Source organism: Misgurnus anguillicaudatus, chromosome 1 (genome assembly GCF_027580225.2).
Source record: "Misgurnus anguillicaudatus chromosome 1, ASM2758022v2, whole genome shotgun sequence".
NCBI classification, from domain to species: Eukaryota; Metazoa; Chordata; class Actinopteri; order Cypriniformes; family Cobitidae; genus Misgurnus; species Misgurnus anguillicaudatus.
Window position 1 is genome coordinate 17,411,659 of NC_073337.2, and position 27,987 is coordinate 17,439,645.

The following is a 27,987-nucleotide window of genomic DNA, read 5'->3' on the forward strand; positions in this document are numbered from 1 at the left end:
CTTTAATGATGTCACTAGAACAGTTTTTTTATAAACTCCGCTCACAGGAATACGTCAGTCACCAGCTAAGCTAAGCTAAGCTGCTTTCTTGAATTATATACAAATTCATCTAAATGTACAATTAAAAATCTGTAATTAAATGCGTAGTTTGTTATATTAAAAGTAAATGATCATACTAACAATTTAACATGAAAATATTGTCACATATTCTCATAATGTTGAGTTCATGGTATGAATGCAATAAGTGTGCCTAATATACAATGTGAAGATATGGCCGGGTGGCCGAGTGGTTAGCGAGACTTGCGTGTAACCCAGAGATCGGTAGTTCGAATCCTGCAGCCAGCATGAAATGACTAAAGTGTTTTGGTGTTGCAATGGATGGGTGAACTGCAGAGACAATCATCTATTTTCGCTTTTTTCATGTCTATTTTTCTTACACGGGGGTCCTACGGATGTCAACCTTTAGACGTGCAGAAGACGTCAACAAAAAGACGTCGCCTGGCGTTACAAAACAACCCCTTTTATGGACCAGATTCGGACGTCCAAAAATTTCATGAAAAAGACGTCATTCCAATGTCACTTTGCGCAGTGGGACCACAAGTAAAGAGAGATCATTTCGAGGAGGGGAGGAGATTTGATTTTGATTGATATTTAAATCTTAACCCATTAACCCACATTTTATAGTGAATCATTTATCTTTTTGTCTTATACAAATAATGTTTTGTGAAACAGAAAGGTTAATTGGATGTTAAAGGTTCTTTATGGAACCATCAGCCAAAAACGGTTCTTCTATCTATGGCATCGTGTAGCACCTTTATTTTCAATAGTGATGCCAGTGAGATGCGGCTTCAATGGAAATGTAGTGTTAAAACAGATCTACAGACAGACAAATCTAAACATAATGTCACTGGCATAAGAAAATGCTTTTTCCATTTTAGGAGTATGTTGTGTTTTTAACTGGCGCAGCCAGTGGGGGGTGGTGAAAAGGTGTTGTACACCTTCAAATTAATATAACTCTGGCATTTTTTTGGTCTAGAAGCCTAATTTTGGTCTTGTTTTAAAGAAGACACTTTAAAGTTTTTACAGAAGTGTTACATTTATTTGTAATAAATAAAAAAATGCAATATAGTATTCATAAAAGTATCAAAAAACTGAGGTTTGTGTTGGTCTGCTGTGAGGTTTGCTGCATACTCTTGTCACAAATTAATAAATTACAGTTACTGCATTATTATTACTACTAAAAGGTTTTGAAATATGAAAACTACATTCTTAGACCTTTTTAACAATATATAGTTTGTTGTGATAGATTAACACTTACACGAAAAAAATTTAAGTAAACTTAGGTGTCCCGCTCATGGGATTGCGCCAGTTTGCGGGTTAAAAGTGTTGTGTGTAGATTTTTAGCGACATCTATTAGTGAGATTGTGAATTGCAACCAACGGCTCAGTCCACAGCTCACTCCTCCCTTTTGTAATGCATAGACAAGCTACGGTAGCTGCCACCGGACAAACACGTCATCATCTGAGACAACAATGCTCTCTATAAAAGAGTTTGTCCGTTTAGGCCTACTGTAGAAACATGATGGCGACTTCCATGTAAGGAGACCCGCGGTGTATGTAGATAAAAACGTCTCATTGTATGGTAATAAAAACATTACAGTTCATTATGTAAGGTCTTTATACACCACTGATAATATAGTTATGTATATTATATAGCATTTCTGTCAAGACATCCTTTTAAAATTGACATAATGCACCTTTAAGTATCTTTGCCATAGGACTTTATTTTTTTATTAGGTAGTATAAAACCATTAAATGAATCAGATTTGCATTTCAACCACTAGCTGTTTTTGTTACCGGTTCATAAAAGCACATACCAAAATAGCTTGACCTTTATTGATATTCATGTTTCTGCGAGGCAACTACAAGACAATTTCTAACCCGCAGAGACAGACACTTGTGCACGCAGAGGTGTAGCTCTTTAAAGGCTAAGTTGGACCTTAAATCTATTGATTTGTTTTGTCTGGTTCCATTGATCCTTCACAAATCTGTTTAAGTTGAGTCTTTCTTGTCGATAAATGTAAATCGGTTGCTTATTCTTGATTGAAGGCATTGAACGAACTATACTAGGGAGCTTAAAATGGAAATGCAACAACTATAATATATGTGATACTGTAATATATTGTTTTGTTTAAATTGTATTATTGGATAATCATGCACCCTCGGTTATTCCAATGACTACAAAGCAATGAAGCAATGAGTACATCTATGGTACAGAATCAGATAAAGATATCTTGTTGCATGGCATGTGCCAAGCATACAATGGCCAAGGCTGTCGAGTTCACAAATAGTTTTTTTTGTCCTTAATTGAGTCTTTGCGTTTTTGTTTTTCAAGATATTGGAAATAAATGCTTGAATATTCTGCTAAAAAATCGACTTTTGTGTTGCGATTTTTGAAAAATATCAGAATTTTTATTTTGGGGTGAGCTGTTCCTTTAACAGACCAATGCATTATTGCAGCTGCTGCAAAGCCTCATGGGGCTTCCCATTATGCTGTATTTATAAAAATATTACAAGTCTGACACATAATAACAACGGCAATAAATAAGAAAGGTGTGCAACATTCTGTAGTAGATGGTGTACAGCACAGTTTTCAGAGTAAGGCATATTTCACTTGCAGGATTTCACATTTCTTTAGCACCAAACTCTATTTTTTAACTCGGAGACATCAAGCATGCCTTTTCATTTTTTGTCAAGCTGTTTCTAAAGGCCACCCGAAAGCTCTTGCTTGTTGAGGAGGTTTATATTGAGTGGTTTAAAGCCGGTGTGGCAACATGCATAGAAAGAGGTATTTTAAAGGTCTTTATTCACATTGGTGTCTCAGCAGGGAAAGAGCTCAGGATTCGGCCCTAGGTGCATGATAGATCACAGGGAAATTTGCAAGAGACAGCGAATGCTGGTTCTTCCTGTAGCACCAGCTGTCTTTCAGAAGCGCTGGTTAATGAGATAAACACAGGTTCTCCAAATCCACAAAGGATTTCAGGCTAATATCCACGTCTGTGGGTGATGTGAATGTAGATATGGCCTCTGGTCGAGCATCTGTTTGTGTAAATAGAACTGCTGATGAAAGATGATTCATCTTCAGAAGCAAAGCTTTGAAGCCAATATATAAAGCAGGATGGAGACGTGACGGCTATTTAAGCAAACAATGCTTTTTCAAAGGTTCGCATAATGTTTGAACAGCAGCCACATGCTTTTCCGAGCTTTTCCAACTAAACACTTTTAAACCAAAAACACACTCAATGCAGATATTCGAATGCTAAGGCAGCAAAAAATACACAAGATCATAAAATATCTGAAAGCACGGTTGCCTCTCTCAAACCAAGCTTTTAGTACATTAGTAAGTGACAAAAACAGTATAGTTTTTCACCATTTATTATTTTTTGTTAATTTTAGCCAACCGCAATACAATTATTCATGTTCATTTATTGTGCATTATCTTATGATTTAAAAAAAATTGTTAGTAAATGCTAAAATTAACACGAACTACTGTAAAGGCCCAAGTATAGTTAAAGAGCAATGTAAATCTCTTCTCTTAGACTACAACAAACACACGGATTGTAGGCAATAGTTTACTTCCTAGGATTGGTGATGTAGAAAAGACAGACATTATCATAATTCCTCCCGCTTGGACACAGCTTGTCAGTTAACTCATGCTAGCAGGGCCTGAAGTTAACTTTTTTGACCACCAGCCACTGTGGCTGGTGGATTTAGAAATCCAACTGCCACAGTGACTTTTTACCAGCCATTTTTTTTTTTTTTGCCTGAATAGTGAATAATAACGCTGTCTTTATTGTATGAAATTAAATATAATTATTTTTTGGAGCTACAAAAGTGATTTTCTCTTTGTCTTAGGTTGTTTGATTAACATTAATACACAGACTTAAGTAGGTTAATTGAGGTTACTGTCTCTTTAAGACCAGCACAGACTGGTTTTTGACTCTCTATACATACACTTAAGACATAAAGAAATGTTTTATTAGGAAAAGAATACTGTTGAGATTATTTTGTTTATATGTGGCCTGTCAAGAGAAGAAAGATTTTATGTACGCTAACTTTTAGGAACGTGTCTCTCCGATGTGCCCTATTGAGTGCCCTTAAACCCGCGTGCGCACACAGAGACGCAGGGGGCACAAACTGCGCACATAAATGCCCCACGTACGTTGTTTTTCATTACTCTATTCGCAAAATGTATGCTAATGTACTACAGTATAAGACACAGAAGCGCAACTTTCTCTAAACTTTACACATCAAGAGTTCTGATCTGTCACAGCTACACATCTGTGCAACTGCGATTGTACTGTAGACTATGTCAGCATTGCATTCTCATCCCATCTCACCAACAGTTTAATACTTACTCGCACATCCAAACGTAGTCAGAGAAGTGCCTCATCTTCTTTCCAATCGCATGAATGTTGCGAAACAGCAGTCGCATCCTCTCAATGAATCACTCAATTTGCATCAGTGATATGCGCGGGTTGATAAGAAATGAGCGGGTGCCGGTTAAGAGTCATCCAAAAATATTTTTATGATATTCGGGCCGCTGTCGGTCGGTCGGGTTTAAAAACTATTTTAAACAATTGCGGGTTAGTTGAAAACGTCAGTCGGGAGTGGGTTGTTTATACATTGACCCGCGCATCACTGATTCTTCGCATTGGCTACCCGGCAATGTGGCTAGTAGATTGACAGTGTTACCTGCCAATTGCAAAATCCACCCGCATTTGGCGCATGGTCGGGTGTTAATTTCAGGCCCTGCCTGTTAGAATTGCATTTTGACCGAATCTTTTAAACATGGTAAGGGGCCTCACATTTCCAGCTGACGTCAGAGGTATTCAGACCAATCACAACATACAGATTAGCTGGCCAATCAGGGACACAGAGCTTTTCAAATCCTTGCATTTCAGGAAGAGAGTGAAATCTGGAGCTACAAAAATGTACGGTATGTGGAAAATAATGTGTTTTTTTACTATAAACCACGCAAACACATTGTATTATACAAAATACACAAAATAATTTTTTTTAGCAATGAAATAGGTGCTCTTTAACTTGGTCAGTGTACAGTGCACAACACAAATTTTGTCATCAGAACAGTACACGCGTACTATATGCACACTGCTGTATTTTTGTAACCGTGCACTTTGTATGCACATGCAGCAAATACGCATTCAATTCTCTTGCAGTAATTTGTTCATCCACAAGGTGTAGTCGATTCAGGGGTGTTCACATTTGGCATCTTTATTTTAATGTAGACACGCAGCAAACGCGCTCAAATAGGGAGTGACACAGTCGTGATGCGCATACGGTGCACCGAGCTCTTTTCTCAATGTGCGAATTGACGATTAAAAAAAAGCATAAACAAAACATACCTGAACGCGTACAAGCTACATCGACAATGGAGGCCATATATGAGGTCAGGAGGTACCCTTGTTTATACAACAGTGTATCATGAAAGAGTACAAAGATGTTTGCATGAGTTTAAACACTGTTACAGACCATTTTAGGCCATTAAAGGTATTGCATGCGTCTAACGCCTATGTACGTGTTTAAGTCAAATGAAGTATGCTTTGCTAGGCTGTGAAACTGTATGAAGGCTGTGAAACTGTACTTCAAGTTTAAAATGACTAAATGCTGTATTGTTTATTGTTAGTTTATGTTAGCTAATGCATTAACAAATACAACTTTACTGTAAAGTTTTACACAGAAATTAAATTTTGTTGTCATTGGTTGCATAATAGTGTAAATGTTGCATTCTTATCTAAAGAGTATTTTAGGCTTTTATCTTGATGTAAAAATAAGTGAAGCTAAACTATAAAAACTAAAATTTTTAATAAAATTTTTCCATTGATTTACTGTAAGTTTAGCTGTAATCGATCCTCATTGAGCCAGTGGCTAAACTGAAATTGTGACACCTACTCTGCATTCCCGATGAGGAATATCACTTACTATTCCCTCATTTGCATTAATTCATTAAGCAAATTATTTTATAAAGAGTGACTTACAAATTTGAAATTCAACACCTGAAGTGCCATACAGAACACAAAGTGCCATAATACAAAGCTCCAGAATTTCAAAGAAGAGATCAAAAACAAAAAAAAGGAACAGAGGTGGATAGAAAAGGTCTGATTTTCTTAATATTATACATATGCAAATCTGTATAACAATCTCATGGTCCACGAAGATCAGCTGGTCATCAAAACAAAACAATCCAGGAATTATGTTAGTTGAATTCATATAAAGGTAAGGAACATGAGGTGCAAATTAACTATTTAACATAACTGAAATATCTCCTTCTCTCTGCAATTTCTAGGTTTACCAATATATGCATGAAACGATAACAGTGAATGGCTGTCCGGAGTATCAAGCACGTGCCACGGCCAAGGTAGGTCTGACTGTTACGATTATACATTCTGTTTGTTCAAATCTCTATGTTTGATAGTCTTTTGAGCAATAAGCTAAAATCCAAAAAGAAAAGTCCACCCCAAAATGAAAATTCTGTCATTATTTATTAAATCTTGTCCTCATTTATGTCCTTTCAAACCTATATGCTAAGCTCTTTCTTCCTGTGAAACAATTTAATTGTTGGTTACTGTCCAAAAAAAGACAGCTCAGCAAAGATATAACACAATATATTACTGCTATTACTAGTATGCATGGGGCGAAATGCAACACTCAATATTTAGACCAAATCACAATACACCCTTGAACATATTCAGCTATTTCAAAATGTAAAAAACTGATTTGTCTTGTTAAGTAAGACACTTTACTGTGCAATAGTGCCTCGCATGGTTCGTAGAGGTATGAATGCCAATCGACCAAACGCGTGACCTGTCGCATAAAAGCCACGCTGCCATCAAAGAAAGCCAATCCACCATCTATCTCTGCATGAGTGTGTAAGCCAGTAGGGCATGTGGCAAGGCACAACAGCAGAAACAAGAGACAAAGAGGTGAATTGGTGAAAAAAAGCACAAAGCACTGTAGATGCTCCAAAGGATGCTGAGTGGTACCCAGTAATACCAACATTGAATAGCTGAAAGGGCGCCGTTGTGGGTGTTCAAGTAATTGTGTTCTTAACCTCAATTAGACTCGTGATTCGCATAATAGACTATTAACAATGCCAGTTGAGCTAAAACAGAGGATGTTTGCTGTATCGAGGACGTTCTGTTCATCTCTTAAATGTTATTACAGTATGTCTGAAAAGACATGTACAATAATAACATCTACAACAGAGTCATATAATGAAGTCTTTTTATTTTGTAGTTTAACTCATTCCCCACCAGACATTTTTTGAAAAAGTTGCCCCCCAGCATTTTATGTAATTTACATAAAAGTTTCACAAAATGCCTTCCAGGAAAATGTTCTTCTAAAAATATATAAACATACAAATGTATCAAATGAAAGAACAGACCCTCTGCTTTCAAACAAACAATAAAAAAAACAGGGAAAATTTTTTTCATCCTATCTATATTTTTTTATGTGCTTATAAACTCTTAAATATGGGTATGTTTCTTTAAAAATATTTTTTTAGCAAAAAGCTGAAATAATTGTATTTTTGGGAAGGAATTTTATTAGAGATCAAGATTCAGAACGATTATCAAAACATACAGACAGTTTAAAATCGAAATAACATTTTAGTTAAATAAAGTTTTTTTATGCAAATGTTTTCTCTTAATTGACGAGATAACTCGTCAATGGCGGGGAAAGAGTTAAAATGTAGGCCGTATGCTTGATGTCCAAAATTTATGGAAGTGTTTTTGAACTTGCCCAGGGGTGCGTTTCCCAAAAGCATTGTTAGGCAACGAACATCGTAAGTTCCATCATTACTAACATTGTTCAACGATTTGGTGTTTCCCGAAACCATCGTTCAAACGAACATTCGCAAACTGCATCGCTAACTTGTGTCGTTGGAGCGACAGCTCTTCATCTGTCGTTAGAAGCATCGTTCCTTGTTATTATCATATGTAGACTTACATTGATCATGCTTTTAAACAAAATAAGCAAAAAACATGTAGTACAGTCTATATCCATCATTTTAAATATATTAAAATTTTATTTTACGTCTTTAAATTTGTAAACAAATGAAAGCGCTGCATTTGAAAACTGCACATGTGCGCAGTCTACAAGCTTTAAGACCCTGGGGAATCACTGGGAGGAGTGACGTAAAAGGGAACTTGCGCATGAATTAAATATCTTGAAAATAAACAACAGATAACTAAATCACGATAACAAAATCTTTTTCAAAGTCTTTCGATGTAATATATGTTATTTACAGCAATAATCTTACATTAAATCGATTTGCACAGATGAATTAGTTCTTCACCTCCCACGTGACATCATCAACTTTGTTGTTAAACCAACATGGTTCAAACGACGAATGTTCGATAAAGTTACTATGCTTTCGGGAAACAGTCGTGAGAAGGTAGTTCGTTTCTCCAACGATGCATCGTACTGTGGTCGTTCAGCAACAAGTTAGGTCGTTGTTTGGGAAACGCACCCCTAATAATTTGCATAACACAAAAGGGAGTGACTTAGGTATTTTTTTTCTACACTCCAAAAAGTGAAAGTTGGATCAACTTAAAAATTACTTCAATTGGTAACAATTAAAAAAAGTTTTGAGAAAATTTAAGTTGAAAAAAAAGAAAATGTTTAGCTGTTGCTAATTGAAGTCATTTTTAAGTTAATTCAACTTATAGTGTAAGGTTCCTGATCCTGATCAATAATGTGGAAGCACAAACCAGTTTAAACCAGATAGCAAACCTGTGGACCATGATAAAGTGCATAAAACATTCAAAAAAAGAATTTATTTAGGGGTCTTGTATAGCAAGAAAATGTTAAATGTCTTCACTGTAAAAAAATTTGTTGGTTCAACTTAAAAAAGTATGTTATCTGGTTGCCTTCAAATTTTAAGTTAATTAAACTTAATGTTTGGGTCAACTAATATTTTAAATGTTTAAGTATTTTAAGGCAACCAGGTAACTTACTTTTTTTCAGATGAACCAACAAATGTTTAAACAGTGTTGGTTACACATTACCACAAAAATGTATAAATAAATGTTGGCAATTCGTGAGTAAAACATGTCAGTTGTTATAGGCAGACCTTAGGAAAGAAAAGTTAAATAAAATATTATCATACATTTTTAATTACCATAGCCCTATAGACTTATTTCCTGTTATCAATGTGATTTTTATATACACAGAGCTTTCAGAAGTGACATATAGTGTGTGGTATTACACTTTCATGATGAAGAATGACTTTCCATTGTCTAATCTCTTGACAGGATGGTATTTCATGTGCGGCGCACGTGTTCCGAATTTTAATGAATCATTGCCCTTGTCATTGAAACAATGTTATAATACATTTTTAATGGGACTGTCCTGCTTCTATTTATATTTTGTTTTTATTGTCAATTTCGACACACTGAAAACAAACCCATAACCTTTGCGTCTTTGTCATTTGAGTGGCGTTGTGATAATTCATCTCAGATCTATCGATTCTCTGTACCTTGTTTAATTTGTATGCTCCTTGAACAAGTCTCACCAGATGAGTGAAATTATCCGAATTAAAATTTTAATATAGGACGTAAATTACAAAAGCCCGCACATTACATCAAAGCGCCTTGCTTTGGTTTGAAGTGAATATGGAAAGCATAACACAAGATCAGGTTAATTAACATGATGCGAATGGCTCACGCCTGTGTGCCGTTGGGAGGGTTTTCAATCGATTGCACATAAATTGGACGGAGAACGGATCTTAAAGTGCCAGTCATCCTTTGGGATCCCCTGGAGCAATAGAGCTCAAGTGGGCCACTGCGGGATTTATCATCCACATGTCAAGTGCACTGAAAGAGTATTACTTATCTAAATTTTAAAGTCGGATATTTCTCTTTAATAGAGATGGTTTATCACGCACATAAACATGTTTAAAGGGCTAATTTGTGAAGAGTATAAGAGCTTGAAGGGTTTATATTTTTACATTTAGCATTTGGCATACACTTTTATCCAAAGCTGACTTCACATGACTTCATTGCATTAAATGATATACATTTTTTAATCAATATTTGTGTTAGCAAAAGTGATTTGTCACTAATGATACTCTTTCTCATGTATTTGCTGTTGGCACCACTCTTTAATGGGTCATATCATTTTTTTAAAGCAATTTAATTTTCTCTCCATTCATGCACTTGACAGAAGCTTTTTTGAAATTGACACACATTTATTAGTTTGTAAGTCCACTGGAAACCTTGACCTTGGTATTTCTAGTGCCATGTTTTATCAGTTGAGCTACAAAAACAGCTTTAAACTGTTACATAATATGATGAAACGACTCTCATATATAAACTTTTTAACACATCTTTAATAAAATATTTAAATAAGGGGCAAAGTTGTCAATTGTTTAACGTTGGCCACTGTAGTCATTTTGGAGCATATTTTCAGTAGATAAGGTCAGGATAGGAAGCTTTGATTTTTAAAGTTACAGTACATGTTTTTCTTTCATAGTCTACAAGATCAGGCTGTCTTGACTCAGATTATTAAAAACACGATTTCGTGTGATATCGCACCTTTCAGACAACAACCTTATGGTTAACAGACTGACAAAGGATACTTTTGTTATCTACTGTATTATAACTCCAAGAAAATAATGGAGCTCTGGCTTCAAAAATTTGTGGTCACAAGTCCCCTTTTGTTTTTCTCTTTCTGAAATGTTGTTTTGAACGTCGAAGAACTGGGATGAGCTCATCTTACATGGAGAGCAAAACAAACAGCATTTATTTTAGGGGGACTCAACTTCTAGACAGGAAAAGTGCACATTTCTTTCAGTTTCAGAGATCAGAGATCTTTTGGGAATCGAGTGCTGGCAAAGTGTCTGAAAACCTGTCTTGTTTTTTTCCTGTGTCTGAAAGCCTTAATGACAAGTGAAACCCAAAAGTGTTGCACCTGTAACAGCACTAAAGATCAGCAAGATTTTTTTTGTCTTTTGTCTTGCCACACTGCTTCTGTCTGCTTTTGGTTGCTTTGGTTGTGCTTGGCTAACAAGCTTTGTAGTCACAGGAATTTATATGACAATGCCTGCAACGGTACTGGATATCAGATGCAATTTGTCATTAGGCTGAATTTACAGCAGAAACAGCAACGTGGATCCAAAAACTCCTAAAGATTTGACATTTCAGTGTGCTTTGTTTTGTTTGTGTGATAGCTGTTTTTGACACCTGACTGAAAATGTAAAACTGGCTTTTAGGTAAAGACTAGACGAAAAGTTGGTAGGAAAGCAAGTCCATCCCAATAGTGAGTCACTATAATTTGCATAAATGCATACGTCTACACTACAGTAGAAGTACAGGTGCCCCCCAAGCTCAAAGCTAAACTCCACCGATGGCGCTCCCTACGGTGCCTGGGCTTGCAAAGTTGGGCTAGGGCATGAAACGTAAAGTTTGGGAGCAATTACGCTGGAGCGCGGATCAGAGACATTATTCAACAGCATCTGCATCCATAAAAACCTTTTAAAGCATGCAGCACGGTTACATGTCTGAGCAGCATAAGCGATAGATTTAGAGACATAAGGAGTGAGAGGTCACTGTGTCATCGGTCACAAATGAAAACCCTTAAAAAGGTAACATTACGGTGTGTTGACAGAATGAATAACTTCCTGTTTTCTTTAAAACAATCATAAACTAAGACAAAAGCATGCTCGGATCGAAAAGTATGAGTGCAATCATATTTGGCAATCACACTCGGGCATGGTTGTCTTCAAATAAAAAAAATCACAGCGTCATGCTCTCTTTTCTCACGATCGTGAATGCTCACACTTTGCTTCCTGCCAAGGCCACGGTGGCGGCGTTTGCGGCCAGCGAGGGTCATTCCCACCCGCGAGTGGTGGAGCTCCCCAAGACGGATGAGGGACTGGGCTTTAATGTGATGGGCGGTAAAGAGCAGAACTCTCCAATTTACATCTCTCGCATCATTCCCGGTGGTCTGGCCGAGAGGCACGGGGGCCTTAAAAGAGGAGATCAGCTCCTGTCTGTCAATGGAGTGAGTGAGTGCCCCCAGCTATTCTTGTTAATGAATTTACTATTTCACAGTATATTAAGACAAACTGCTTTACTTGGCTGATCTCTTGGGTGAACATCTTAAATGTTATGCTTATGCAACTAAAATGAAATTAAGGACTTTTTTCCTTATCTTTGAGAAATACTTTATATAAAACCACTGTATTTGACATTTACATAAAAAAATCGAAAAAAGAAAATTGAAAATAAATTACATTTCAATCACATAATTATGTCTGGAAAATGTATACATTGATCTGAGTGAAAAACATCTCTGTCTATCTTTACACAGCAGTTTGCATTAAAGTGCAATAGGCTGATTTTCAATTTTTGCAGTTATTAATCTCAAAGACCCATTAGACGCCGAAGTTTTTTCATTTTTCTTGCTTCTTAAGCAAAGCTTGACATTTTAAAATACTATTATTAGATAAAGCTAAGAGCAAGGGTTATTTAAATCTTTATAGGACAAATGTCAATAGACTTTTTCTGTTAAGGTTCGGTTACTAAATCTTTAAAGAGCCCCTTTGACGTTGTATTTGGTGTAATGCAATGTGTTCACATGGTTTATTGTTAAAAACACATTATTTTCCACATACCAGACATTATTGTTGCACCTCTATGTCCTGCCTTTCTGAAACGCAACGATTTTTACAAAACTCATCGTTTTGAGAAAGCGCGGTGTGACGGAAATGTGGCGGAAATGTGACGCTTTTTACCATATTTTGTCTTTACTACCTTATCAATACGAGCCTGAATACGATCCAGAAAATGCAGATGACCGAGCTGATCGATCAACTTTGCCAGTGTGGCTTGAGTAGAACGTAACAGATTGGTAATGCTGGGTACACACCAAAAGATAATCGGGCTGATTTTGGGCCGATTTCCCCCCTTCAGAAAATCCTAGCTATGTCCCGATTATCTTGATGGTTCTACAGATTATCCTATCAGATTTTTCCTTAAGCTGTGTTGAGAGTGTCTGAACGTGATCGGAAGAACGTCGGAGCCGCCCGATCGCGAATCGTAAATATTAAACATGTTTAATATTTACGATCAGAAATCCTGATGTGTGGGGGGAACCCCGAGGACAAACGTGTGCACGCTCTTAAGATTATCACGTGAAACTAAACAATATCCAATCAGAAAGTGAGATGATGGAAGACATGGACAAGCATGGACGTTTCTTCCTGCATATCGTCCGCCATGCTTATTCTGAAGATTTCCTGTGTTCACAGTCGAGACTCTGGTTGAAAATCTGTTCGTGTGTGGTGTGCTGTCTTTGAGATATCATGGCATACCACACACTATAGGAGCAAAATGGTTAAATCTAGGAATTTTTATCCTCATGTTTGTGGTCTATCACATTTTGAAAATCTTATAAGATGTAAAAAATATTTTGGTGGGTACCAAGCAGGATACTAAAACATAAAACCATGTCTGCATTTGTGATCGTAGAAACGACAAACAAGCGCTACTCTACCCTGCTTAAAACATGTGTTTGAATCATGGTTTGAAAAGTCAATTCAAGTCAAAAAAGTTGCAAATTCTTTAAATATGAAAAAATAGACTACAGGCTGTAATTCATGAATTATTATAATGTGCATTGAGTCCATGTCAACTTGCTGCGGAAGTAAACTGTAGCCTACAATCCTTGCGTTCATTGTAGTAAAAAAAAAAAAGATTTTAGTTGGAGACAATAACTTGCATTGGACTTTGGGATTTGTACTTGCAGATCATTAACACACACTTATACACCAAAGAAAGAGTAAAATCAGTCCCTCCAGAAAAACGCGATTATGCGATCGCATGATTCAACGCATAATCAGCCAAAGTCCGCATATTTATGCGGGGGCGGCATTTTTTCAAATACACCGCACTTTCGCAGCATAAATTGCAGATTTCTGTGCGCAAAATATGCGGGGCTTGCATGATTTCACACTGTAAAAAATAAAAAGTTGACTTAACTTAAATTTTCTAGGCAATTTGCTGCACAGCTTTTTTGAGTTTACTCAACTCTTGGATGATGTAGTTCACCTAACTCAATTTACTGAGTAATGTCAACTTACACCAATAAGTTGAACCAACTTAAACTGATTAGGTAATAAGCAAATTTCTATGTTTACTCAACTAGTGGCTAAGTTGGGTAAAGAGTAATTTAGTATATCCAAATTCAACCAATCTACATGTTTTGGACTGTGGGAGTGTACACAGAAAGGTCTCATAAACAAAGTGTTTGTCTGACTTAAACCAGAGACCTTTTTGCTGTGAAGCAACAATAATGCGCGCTAACTCATTGTGCTGCCCTCTACACTGAACACACACTTCTCAATCATGGTAACAATGACCAAAAACATCAGTCTTTCAAAATAACTTTAAATACAACATATAACTAACATTAACAACATAAATAAATCCAGCAAACATCAAAACAATAATCTTTTTTAGTAAATATTAACGAAAGACGTGAACATGTCGCAATGCATGCTGGGAACCATTCCGACCATTGTTTTTTTTTAAATTGCTTGTTCAGATTACTCAGTTTGGCAAGTTGGGTGAATGAATTGGACAAAAACTTATACATCTAAGTCCAGTCAACAAAATAATATTTGTTAGCTGAATGATTATGCTCTTTTCATTCAGTGAACACAAAATAATCAATTGACACCCTTCAACAAAGAAATCTTTGTTCAAGTTACTTAATGTTCTTTGTTAAATCAACATTTTAAAGTTGGATTTTTTACAGTGAATAATCCCCGCATTTTAGTAGCAAAAATCACATTGAAAAATGTTGCATTTACTTCACACAAGCGCAGCCATGTCCCCTGTCGCCATGGGAACATTATGAAGTGACGTGCGTGATGTGAACATCATTGAAAAGCTGCAAAAAATACAAACAGTTTTTGCAAGTTCCCGCAATTTTTGCTAGTTCCCGGAATTTCATCGCATAAAATTGCATAAATATCCCATATATTCCATATTTTAAAAGCGGTTTTCTGGAAGGACTGTTAAATCATGAACAGGAAAATAGTGGTTCTTTAAAATGTATCACAGCATAGAAAAGTAAGACCGCACGGATGAATCTTATTAAAAAGCAAGCCCTACAGAGAAACTGTTTAAAAACTTTGCTATTAAAAATGCACGTCTCTTCAAAAATGAAAAACGTCTCGGTTACTATCGTAACCTCGGTTCCCTGAGAGAACGTGAACGAGACATTGCGTCAGTTAGCTGACGCTATGGGATTGATCCTTCAATCACGATTACCCTGAAGCCTTATTGCACAACGCCAGTGCAGTTGAAACTCGCGCTGGCCAATGACGCTCAAGACGGCAAAGGAGGCGTGGCCTTCTTACTATAATAGCAGCCGTCTTGAGCGAATATCTTCAGTAAAAACGACTGAACGAGCGTACAGCCTACGAAGCCGTGAGCACGGCAGCTAACGCAATGTCTCGTTCACGTTCTCTCAGGGAACTGAGGTTACGATAGTAACCGAGACGTTCCCTGTCGAGAACGTTCTCTCGACATTGCGTCAGTTAGCTGATTGTATAGAACCGCGCCGTGCATACGGCAAGATAGGCCAAGCATAACGAAGCAAACAGCATGCAACAATCTCAAATGACCAGCCGATAGCGGCATATCGTACTAAGCACCAGCCAAAAACCATAACAGAGCCAGTCAGCGTACTAGCGTAACACCACATTAAGCGGGTAAGAAGTAAACGCTAAAGAATTAAACAACATACCTAGCGAGCGGACGGCGTCCGGCGCACAAGTTGTAGAAGAGTTTAAATCATTGGACTGGCGGCAGTGAACACAGCACTCTTGCAGTCATATGTTGACTTGCCCAACGGGCGGACGAGATCCGGCGTTGAAGTTTGTAAAATATAATCCACATGCAGTATTCATATGACTCAGCATCCAGGGAGCGGGTGATTCCCGGCGTCAGAAATGCAAGTGATAATCCACAAAAACCAATACATGGTGGAATTCTCGTAGTGAATAAATCGAATACTCAGCGGGCGAGCAGCGTCCGGCGCTAAGGTATTCTCAAGTCGGCGTCGCCGTAGCGCCGCCCCTCACACACGACCTGATAGAAACCATCAGGTATGTCTGGAGGTAGAGGGCGTGTTTACCGAGAGCACTCGGGAAGCCAATGAGGAGACATCCAGATTGTAAAACCTAGCAAAGGTGTTCTGAGACGACCAGCCAGCTGCCAAGCATAAATCCTGAATAGATGCGCCTTTATACCAAGCCCATGACGATGCAATAGCTCTCGTAGAATGGGCTTTAATATCCAAAGGGCAACGCACTCCTTGGCTAGAGTATGCCAGTGAAATAGCATCAACCACCCAGTGCGACAGTCTTTGCTTGGAAACTGGGCGTCCTTTGGCGCTGCCTCCAAAACAAACAAACAGCTGTTCCGCTGTCCGGAACGGCGCCGAGCGATCAATATAAGCTTTTAGCGCTCTTACCGGGCAAAGCTCACTCTGTACGATCGCGTTAGTAGTCGCCGCGTCATCCGAGGAGAAGGCGGGGATAGAAATAACCTGCGCTCTAAATGGCGTGGATAGCGATTTAGGCACATAACCCGCTTTGGGTTTTAACGTGACATTACAGTCCCCTGGTCCAAATTGTAAGCATTCAGCGTTCACAGAGAGTGCATGCAGATCTCCTATGCGCTTAGCTGAAGCCAAAGCCAGCAGAAGCACAGTTTTAAGAGAGAGCTCCTTCAAACCTACCGTTAGAATAGGCTCAAACGGAGGAAGAGTTAGTGCTTTCAGGACCAAGGCCAGGTCCCAAGACGGTACGGTGGGTGGGCGAGAAGGTCTGAGGCGCCGTGCACCCCGTAAAAACTTCGCTATGAGCTCGTGTTTGCCCACCGAGCGCCCCCCAATCTCAGCATGAAAAGCTGCGATGGCAGCAACATATACTTTAAGGGTGGAGGGCATGCTTCCCGTATCCATTCTGTGCTGTAAAAAGGATAGAATAGCTGACACGGAGCAGTTCACCGGGTCAAACTCTTTTTCTTTACACCACGCCGTGAATACCGACCACTTAAGGGCATATAACCGTCTTGTAGCGGGGGCACGCGATTGCATCAGCGTATCGAGCACACTCTGCGGCAGCGCCGCGTCTGTTAGCGGTTCCCACACACCTTCCACGCGTGAAGTTTCCACTTCTCGGGGCTGGGGTGCCAGATTGATCCGTTCGCCTGAGAGAGTAGGTCTCGTCTCAATGGAATCGGCCACGGGGGAGCCGTTGACAGTTCCAACAGGTCGGGAAACCACGGCTGGTTCGGCCAGTACGGGGCGATTAGTGTCACTGAAGCTCTTTCCTCTCTGATCTTGTGTAAAACTGACGGCAGCAGTTTTATGGGGGGAAACGCATATTTGCTGGCTCTCGGCCACGGCAACGACAGCGCTTCTCCGCCCAGAGGAGAGCTCGTCAACGAGAAGAACAGCGGGCAGTGTGTGTTTTCCTCGGACGCAAACAGATCCACTTCTGCTTTCCCGAACTGACTCCAGATCAGCTCGATAGATAGGGGGTTCAATCTCCATTCCCCTTGGGGAATGCCGTTCCTCGACAGCATATCCGCTCCGCAGTTCATGCTGCCCGGTACATGCGTCGCTTTTATTGAAAGGAGATGACGATCCGCCCACAACAGTATCGTTTCTGCCTGTCTGAACAGCGGCCTGGAGCGCACTCCTCCCTGGCGATTTATGTATGAAACCACCGTAGTGTTGTCCGTCCGGACGAGAACGTGATGGCCCCCGATCAGCGTCGCAAAGCTCTGCAGTGCTAAAAGGACGGCTTTGAGCTCTAGACGGTTTATATGCCATACCCGCTCCGTCTCCGACCAGGAGCCCGAAGCCGGGACGCCATCGCACAGGGCTCCCCAGCCCGTTAACGACGCGTCCGTCGTGACTACTTTCCGTCTCGTAACCAGCCCGAGTGGAGCAACCCCGCTGAACAGGTTGGGATCGAACCAGGGTCTCAGCGCTCGCATACATCCGTTCGTAACTGTAATGCGCGCTCGTCCCGATATCCACGCCCTGTTGGGCACTCTGGATCGTAACCACAGCTGTAACGGGCGCATATACAGCAGACCGAGCGGGCAAACCGGGGAGGCTGCCGCCATCAAGCCTAAAAGTCTCTGAAACCGTTTCAGTGGCACAGTGCATCCGTGGCTGAATACATTCAGAGCAGACGTCAGATCTCGTTTGCGCTCCTCTGATAAGAAAGCCTTCATTGAGCCCGAGTCGAGACGTACGCCTAGAAACGCGATCTCCTGCGTTGGAGATAGAGCGCTCTTCTGCAAATTCACACGTAGACCGAGGCTGTCTAAATGCGAAAAAACTGCGTCTCTGTGGCTGATGAGCACCTCTCTGGATTGTGCTAAGATCAGCCAATCGTCCAGATAATTCAGGACGCGAATGCCGCTCGCTCTCAGCGGGGACAGCGCCGTGTCTATACATTTCGTGAATGTGCGCGGGGCGAGCGCTAGACCGAACGGGAGGACCGTGAACTGGTATGCAGCATCCTTGAATGCAAATCTCAGAAAGCGCCTGTGGTGCGGGGCGATCTGAATGTGAAAATAAGCATCCTTTAAGTCCACTGAAATAAACCAGTCCCCGGGCCGAATGTGGGCGAGAATCTGTTTCAGTGTAGTCATTTTGAAAGCACGTTTGTGTAATGCTTTGTTGATTAGTCTCAAATCCAAGATCGGTCTGAGACCACCGTCTTTTTTCGGGACGACAAAGTACCGGCTGTAAAAACCGCTCTCTCTCTCTTGCATCGGAACTGACTCTATCGCTCGTTTGGCGAGGAGATTGCAGATTTCCTGATACAATATCGACTCGTCCTGAGCCCGGACCGTTGACGCTATCACGCCGTTGAAACGGGGAGGTCTGCGTCGAAACTGTAGAGAATATCCTTTCTGAATAATGTTCAGCATCCATTCCGATATGTTGGGAATGGCACGCCATGCATCTAAGCGCAGTGATAGCGGTTGAATGACAGAATGATCGGACCGCTCGGTGCCGCCGAGCGTCTCGTGCGTGACGGGTAGCTCGGTTCTCGGGGGCTGCGCGTTGCTCGTCGGATCGCTGCTCGGGGGCGAGGGACCCAGCGGGACTAATGGAGACCTCTCCGCTCTGTGCAGCGTTTGTGTTACGGGCACAAGAGAGGATGGCCGGGGGGCGGCTGACACCGCGATAGACAACGGGCTTCTGCGCGGCTCGTTGAGACCATGCATTAACCCTTCCCGTCCCCGCTTTCTCTGCGACCCCCACGTCGCGGGGGGGTTCGAAAGCGGGGAGGGTGCGCTGTGCGTGTTTATATGAGGGTGGGAGCTGCCCTGGGGCGAGGAGGAAAACGCTCTTTTTGTGAAAAAGTAACATTTTTTATTGCATTTAACACAAAAACATTTAAAGAAACAGTCTCTGTTATTCAGGTATTCAGGTCCGTGCTGCCCTTGTCCAGCGCCTTTAGAGCCCTTGCCTGGAAAATCTGGAGGACTGCCATGGTGTGCAGTGAAGACAGAGCCTCTCCTGACGCGGCGTAGGCTTTATCAGCCAGGTGCGCCGTCGTGCGGCATGCCTTAGAGGGTAGTGAAGCCTCACCACCCAAGGAGGAGGACGACGGGCAGAGATGGGCCGCCACGGCTTCCTCGACGGGGGGGATGTGCAGGTATCCACGGGCTTCCGCCCCGTCCACTTTAGAAAATAGCTCAGACTCGCCGGCGCGAGCGCGGACGCCCTGGGGGGTCGCCCACGCTTTGGTGACCTCATCGTGCAGGTCTGGGAGGAAAGGGGCACTTTTCCTCGGAGCGGCGGCGCGGCTGCCCGAGTCAAAGTACCATGAATCGAGTTTGCTCCTTTGGGGTTCTTGTGGGGAACTCCACTCGATCTCTAGATCCTGCACGGCCTTAGAGAGAATGCGCACCAGCTCTGCGTGACAGGCGGGGGGGTGGGCCTCAGCCTCCAACGCGGCAGGCGGAGATTGGTCCCAATCTCCGTCAGACGCCGTCAGCGACATCTCATCCTCCTCTGCGGGGACCCCAAAGGAGACAGACTCGGCAGCTCCGGGTTCAGGACGCAGGCTCTCGGCGACGAACTGAACCGGAGAGCGACGGGGAGGGGAAGCGCGGCGCTCCGGCACGCGCTCGGTCTCCGTCGGTGGCTGAGCCCCCACCAGCGGCACCTTGGCGGCAGTGGGAGGCTGCAGCGAGGAGCTTTCGAGAGCGATGTTGAGCCGAGTCCTGAGCACCCTCATTGGAAGCTCATCACAATGAGGGCACTCAGACCCAACCAACGCCGTCTCTGCGTGGAGAAGCCCCAGACATATAATACACACTTTGTGCGAATCGGGCGGGTCGATAGGACCTCCGCACCGAGAGCACATTCGCGACATCTGGATCGCTAAGAGGGACGTCCGTCTTATCCGCGTACTCAACAGATATCTTCGTTGCAGGGTAAAACTTGCTCGTGAAGGAGAAAATACTGAAGATATTCGCTCAAGACGGCTGCTATTATAGTAAGAAGGCCACGCCTCCTTTGCCGTCTTGAGCGTCATTGGCCAGCGCGAGTTTCAACTGCACTGGCGTTGTGCAATAAGGCTTCAGGGTAATCGTGATTGAAGGATCAATCCCATAGCGTCAGCTAACTGACGCAATGTCGAGAGAACGTTCTCGACAGGGAACTTACACATTTCATTTGAAGGCATAATTTGATGTTAAAGGAAACTAATGACCACTGCTTTTTTGATCAAAAGACTTTTAGGAAACATTCATTGGACTCAATTAATGTAATAGGACAATTTTCTCACTAAGCATTTTCTCATTACGCAAAACATGTTAAGGTTTCTAAAATAATTAAAAATGAATGGTTCTTTTATGCGAAAATTGAATTAGAGGTTTATCACTTGGAATGCTTTTACAGTGCAGTTCTGAGCTACAAAGCTATGATTTAGGAAATTAATAAAGCTGCAGGGGCATTTAACAAACCATTGGCAGCACAGGAGGAAGCTGATCACACCAAAATGTGACGGATAGAAAACTTTGGATTGAAAATTTGATGATTGGAGCAATTTTAGCAAGGGGAGACTTATGACTAAAAAAAACTTTATGCAAGGAATTAAACACAGATGTGAATTGCAAGTTAAATGGAGCCCACTTGGTAGGGCATCCCATGGATCGCACACACTGATAAAATGTATAGCTTGAATGCACTGTAAGTACACACCCACAAAAAAGGTACAAAAGTGGTCACTGAGACGGCACCTTTTAAAAATGTCCTACAGATATGTACCTTTGAGGTACCAATATGCACCTTTTAGTGTACTTTTTGAAAAGGTACCACCAGCCCAGTAACAACTTTTATACCTTCTTGTACCTTATTTTCTGAGAGTGTACTTTTGGATAAAACTGTCTGCCAATTGCGTAAAGTAAGTGTGGTCCTGCTAAACATCTTGTCTTTAGAGATACGAATTTTAGAACTCAAGGGGGCGACAGAGTTACATTTAAATGTCTGTTGCATTAAATGAGAGGTGTGTGATTGCATAGCTAGACTTCATAGATTGGATTTAATGAAATAAATCAAATTGCTTCATTGTTTTCCCAACATTTTAGATAAAATTCCCTGAATTTCTTTCCTCAGAGCGTAGAGGGTGAACACCATGAGAAAGCGGTGGAGCTCCTAAAGGCGGCCAGAGAGAGCGTCAAACTGGTGGTACGCTACACGCCTAAAGTCCTGGAGGAGATGGAGGCCCGATTCGAGAAGCTCCGCACCGCCCGTAGACGCCAACAGCAGCAGCTCCTAATCCAACAACAGCAACAGCAGAACCTGACCGTTCAACAGAACCACATGTCGTAGGTGAGGCTTTTCATTGCTTTAAGGGTAACAGGAAGCCAAGCGGGCAGCACAGCGTCCCTGTGGGCAATGAGAAGACGGGCATGGTCTGGTGCTGCATGCTGCCTGTCACCGATGGAACAGACTGCTATTGTGTGTCTAATAATACTTAACTGTCATACCAAATACATTGAAGCGTTTGGCACGGGATCTTGATGCGTAATCGAGCTAAATAAGAAGAATTCGCTAATCAGTCAATGAAAGAATGCTGCACAAAACGCTTCCACTGCACACGCTTTCCGCCCATTACATGTCTTCCAAAACCATACTATAGCTTTGTGATACGGATTACTTATAATATGGTTTCGTCCAATGCATCCAATCCTTACTTAATCCATTATCGTTGCTCAGAAGTAACACCGCTCTCATTTCCTCTTTGCAAATGCAATAGAATCCAGGAGAATTCTATTAGTCACAGTACTTCCCATACAGACCAAAGCCCATCACTTCGTATTAATGATACTCAGCCCATCTCTCGCCTCATTGCCTCCTCGCACTGCGTTGAACTCTAAGCAGCAAGATAGTTGGCAGCGCTATAACCTCTCCGTAGAAACCAGCCAAGCCTTAAATGAAGCTATAAGCAGTAGTCGGTCTAAAGAATAGTCTCATCACATATACCTGTACCTGGGCACTCTTTAGTCACTAGAGGTTAAATCTGTGGCCGTGAAATCAAATGTGCTTGGGTTAAGTATCTTTGGGACACCATATCTGGGCAAGAAAATTCATGTGGAGAGAGTTGAGCCTGGATCATCCCCTATCAATAAAGGCGAAACCACAGTGACCAGCAGGGCTCTGCCAGCACTAAACCACATACACAATAAAACACAATACACATCTAAAACACCCTTAAGATCGATGTAGACCACAAATCTCGCAGAAGGGATTTTTCAAGCTTGTAACAAATAACAGATAAAATAATAACAGATAGCTGTACTTAGCCTGCCAACAAATTAATTAACCTATTAGCATTCCTGAAAAAGGCTAAATAACACCTAAAAAGAACACTAATTGTACCTGCTGTGTTGATTGCAAAAGTGTTTACTTTATTTGAATCACAAGAATCTCAGCTTTACACAGATATGTGACATGTTTAGCTTTTTTTCCTACCCAGTCTCATGTAGATGAGTATAAATAGCACGAAGTGTGAAAATTGTGCAATGCATGCGCCGGGTTCCACTTTGGAGTGCATGTGGTGCACCAGTCCTTCCCATTCACTTAAACAGCTTTTTTGTCATTTTATTTATTGGTTTCTCAATTTTTTTTGTTTTTTAAACCATTTTCGCTTGGGTTTAGGGTTAGATTTCAGATTTGCGGAGGAGCAAATATATATTTAATATACAGGTTTTTCCATGTTTTAGTCTATATTTAAGCCATGGTCACTTGGAGTTGAGGTTAGAATTGGGGTTTTGGGTTAGTATGTCATTTTTATATAACAAAAACTTGTTCTAACCCTAAACCCAAGCGAAAAGGAAAAAAATTGAGAAACCAATGAATAAAACGACAAAAAAAGATGCACTGTTTGGGTGAATGGGAAGGACTGGCGTGTAGTGTGCACGCCAGATTGGAGTTTGGCGTGTGTATTGCACAATTTTCACACTTACTCAACTCCTATAAGTGCTATTTATACTCAACTCCTTGAGAATGGGGTCTTTTTTCTGTCAAATAATGCAGTGTTCCTCCCACGGTACATTGGAACGCTAAAGGGTTAACTTAAAATGTACTGCAGAAATTCAAATATATTGAACTATTACGAGTCAAAATATACAGTAGTGTAGTCAGCATCTTTGCTTGATGTCTACTGCCTAAACTGCCATGAAATGCCGCATTCTCACTGAAATGAAACCTCACAAGTGATTGCTTTGAAATATATAGCTTGCAACTTGGCATGCCATGCAAATAGCACTTTATTGTCAATAAAATCTTGGTAAAACCAGCCTCTGATATGCGGTTGACCCAGATATTGTCTTTACTTAAACAAGGAAGTAAGCACCACTTAATATTTTGTGTTTTGAACATATAACAATGTTTAGTTCATTTAAAGTTTAAACATATAACAATCATTAAAATAAAACATTCAAGTGAAATGAACTTAAAATGTTTCAAAACATGTTGTAAGGAATACCCATAATTCTTTGTCCCTGAATATTTTAATTATTTATTTTTTCTTAACAGAATAAGAACTGATAAGAACTTTAACTACTTAAATATTTGTTAACAAAATGTCATAGATTTTAAGTACTTATATTATTAAAGGGATAGTTCCAACTCGTAAGACCTCCGTTCATCTTCGTAACACAGATTAAGATGTTTTATATTTGGTCCGGGAGCTTGTTGGCCCTTTATTGAAAATCTATGTACGGTATACTGTCCACGTCCAGAAAGGTAATAAAAACATCATCAAAGTAGTTCATGTGACATCACTGGGTCAGTTAGAATGTGTTGAAATATATTTTGGTCCAATAATACCAAAGATTGACACTTTGTTCAGAATTGTCTTCTCTTCTGTTGTGGGGCGCGTGCGCGGGACTGGAGTCGCGTGGCTGCGGTGACGCGGATGACGTACGACGCCGCTGACGTGTTATCTGGTGTGCCCCAGCTGTTTTTTTTTGTGCGCCCGGGCTTCGTTTACAGTCTGAGGGAGACGCATGCTGTAAGTTTGGGAAAAAAACCTTTGCAAACATGTCTGAGGATAACACGTCATCCGTGTCACTGCAGTCGCGTGGCTTTGGTCTCGTGCATGCGCTTCGCAACAGACGCGGAAGAGAAGACAATGCTGAATAAAGTCATGATTTTTGTTATTTTTGGACCAAAATGTATTTTTGATGCTTCAACGCGTTCTAGCTGACCCACTGATGTCACGTGGACTGCTTTGATGATGTTTTTGTTGCCTTTCTGGACGTGGACAGTGTACCGTGCCTGGATTTTCAGCGAAGGGTCAACAGGCTCTCTGACTAAATATAAAACATCCATTTTCACATTATTTTTGGGTGAACTATCCCTTTAATGTTGTTTTGTTATAAATTTTGTGAAGTCAATGTTCTGATGATCACTGTTTTCTACATGAACCCTGCTCAGCACATTTTATTGTATTTCTCTTCACAGTACTGAAAAGTTTTTGTATGTGTTTCTATGGAGAATCAAGTGTATCTATTGATTGACTTATAGTCAGTAATCATTTTCGTGTTATAATACCATTTATAACACCATAAGTAATATAAATGGATTAAAAATAGACAGTGGAGATGTATGACAGAGCAACTAAAATTTAAGTTAACTAAACTTGCTGAATTAAGTTGGAATTACTAGAAATTTTTAGTTAAATGAACTCTACATTTTAGTTTACATTACTTACTTTTTTAGGGCAACAACTTGAGGACACACCAGAACGATGTTAACAAAATAGCACAGACTATAAGATCAGCTCACATTGGTCATGTTCTGGCTGCGTCTTGGTTTAAAGTTGTCTTTCACTGCAAAACCCTCTAAGTGCATGCAAGCTTTTTTTGGCAAAACATCCAGTTCTAATAAAAATCCCTTTCTTTGGACAAGACATAGTAAACAGTTGCAAAACCAAAAAAAGCAACCAAAACATTGCAAATGATGAAAGTCAGAATGCAAAAGGTCAAAATGAAGAAACTGAACCACACATTATAACCTATCTATCAAATGAAAGCAATCCCCCCAACAAAATCAATAAATTGCAGAAATACAGTAAAACTCTTTGATGTTCGTTTTAACCCCATTTCTCAGTCTCTCAGCTTTTCTCGTTTTGTTTTGTTGAAAGGCTGTTTCAAAAGAAGAAAAAGTAGAGGACATAAGGTGAGACCGGCTCAATCTCACAAGCGTGATGGAGGTCCAAGAAGAGATCTCGGCGGAGGACCCTTACTGTTCTCCAGTGAAGACTATCGTACTACCTACAACTTAAAAGGTTGAAAACTTTATGATCTTTGTCCCATATTGGTGCTTGGAAAAACATACATGGCAGCAGAGAGAGAAAGACTACACGGTTTTAAACCTAATGTTCATATTTCAGTTTTCTGGATCCAGTCGTGGAGTTGTGACCCTCTTCAAATGTCTTTCTTTTAGTTTTGTGACAACTTGACATGTGTTTCTGAAGCATTCATTTTTTTCTATTTCGTTGCCACTGCTTTGTGCTTTAACCTTTCGAAGGGTGCTTGTGTTTTTGTGACTAGAAAACGCTTTTTACGTCAGATGTCCTTGACTGGATAACACTGAGGTATTTTATACCATACTGTAGCAAGAAGTATTTTGTAAAGGATGTAGATTTAGCAATAACACTTGTTTTGTCACATTTTATTGTAAAACGTATGGATATAAAGTTCACTTAACTGAAAGGGGGTTGATTCTTACGATCATAAAAATCATAATTAAACTGTATCTTATGCACCGTGTGACATAAGTCAGGCCATAAACATCATTTGCACATGTTCCTTTAACATCACAGATCACCAGGGATTAATTTGTACATTGGATATATTGTATAGCAGATACATTACGTATATTGTATTGTATATTGTTGACAGATGTATGGTTTCAATGCAGTTGGCAAGTTTACTGAAATTAAATCTAAATCAGATTCTATTTACGTTAATATAAAAAATAAGTACGAATGTTAAACACATACATGATTTCTACAAATCATAACATAGTAATATATTATTTAAACCTCTATTTCTACTTTATTATCGTAAAGGTTTTAAAGTTGTTGATTGTGTCCTTCTTTATATTAAAAATATCCACCTCATGTCCTATTTCGACAATCAATTCACAAAGAAACCATTTAAACCATGACTGCACCGTTTAGTTTTAAAATAGCATTTTTTGCATAAGCATAACTTGCAAAAATATCTATTCATTGCAATGCTGTAGTTGTACTGTTAGTTGAATTCAGATAGAAGCAAAACTGTATATCAGCAAGTAGTTGATGACCACCATCAGTAACCCAAGGTAATATTATATCTGTGTTGTTATTTCATTTGATGGTTTTCCTGCGTAGGACTTTGCTAGATATTTAACTTAGTTCCACTGTTGGTTTTTGAGTGATCTTAAACTGTGGGTAACATGTAAACGTATCATCCTATTAGACGAAACCACGCAAAGCTGTGAAGTTGATTTGTTCCTGACTTTCGATGAATTCATCTAAATGGATCCTCTTCCCTTTTATATGTTTACTTAAAGACTTTCTTATTAATGACTTGCATTTTTGAGGCTGGAAAAGCTGATGTTATTATACAGCGAGAAAATAACTACCAAGTGATATGCAATTGTTATACATATTATATTTGTATAAATAAATATATGTGCGTGTGCAATGCTTCCATTTGTCTATGTTCATTTTAATACACTGTAAAGTTGATTCAACTTAAAAAAAAAGTTACCTGGTTGCCTTAAAATTTGAGTTAATTCAACTTAAAAATATTGGTCAACACAACAATTTTTACACAACTCAAACTTTTACTTACTTTTTTAAGTTAAACCAACAAATCCTTTTTACAGTGTACACTGGATTTATTTCAGACCCTGATTAAAAATCAGTTAATTATGTAATTATTGAGTCTAATGGACAACTTTGGTCTCTGGTATCCCCAGAATGCGTCTATAAAGTTTCAGCTCAAAATACAGCACAGATCTTTCATAATACGATGTTGAACACGACCATTTGTGGCTGCAATGAAAAACGCGCTGTTTTTTTGTGTGTTTCTTTAAATGCAAAGAAAGCTTCTGTTCCAATCCCTGTATGCAAAGTAGGGGGTAGAGCGCTTACACGTGTGCTTTGGACTACATCAACATGTGTCTCTGGCAGAACGTTAAACTACGAGCTCATAAGGCGGAGTCTGTGAGCGGTCATGAGAGGGGAGTAATCAATGTGACATCACATTGATAGCGGATGCCCAACAGCCTGTTTTGTTTGATTTTTGCGGTTTAAAGGAGATTACACAAAGAAGAAAAGATGTTTTTGCCCATA

General features: G+C 40.1%; 1 protein-coding gene across 3 annotated transcripts in view; it reads left to right on the plus strand.

Moving 5' to 3' along the window:
• lin7a (lin-7 homolog A (C. elegans)) overlaps window positions 1–27,340 on the plus strand; it is a 48,350-nt gene extending 21,010 nt beyond the window's left edge. For 2 of the 3 annotated variants that reach the window (XM_073867398.1, XM_073867404.1), the window contains exons 3-6: window positions 6,367–6,438; window positions 11,877–12,085; window positions 21,749–21,961; window positions 25,786–27,340. In XM_073867398.1, coding sequence (XP_073723499.1) covers window positions 6,367–6,438; window positions 11,877–12,085; window positions 21,749–21,961; window positions 25,786–25,810 — 519 coding nt within the window. In that variant the 3' untranslated portion in view covers window positions 25,811–27,340. Of the gene's footprint in view, window positions 1–6,366; window positions 6,439–11,876; window positions 12,086–21,748; window positions 21,966–25,785 lie in introns of all 3 variants that reach the window. The other variant, XM_073867402.1, reaches the window with a different exon arrangement.
• The last annotated feature ends 647 nt before the right edge of the window (window positions 27,341–27,987 follow it).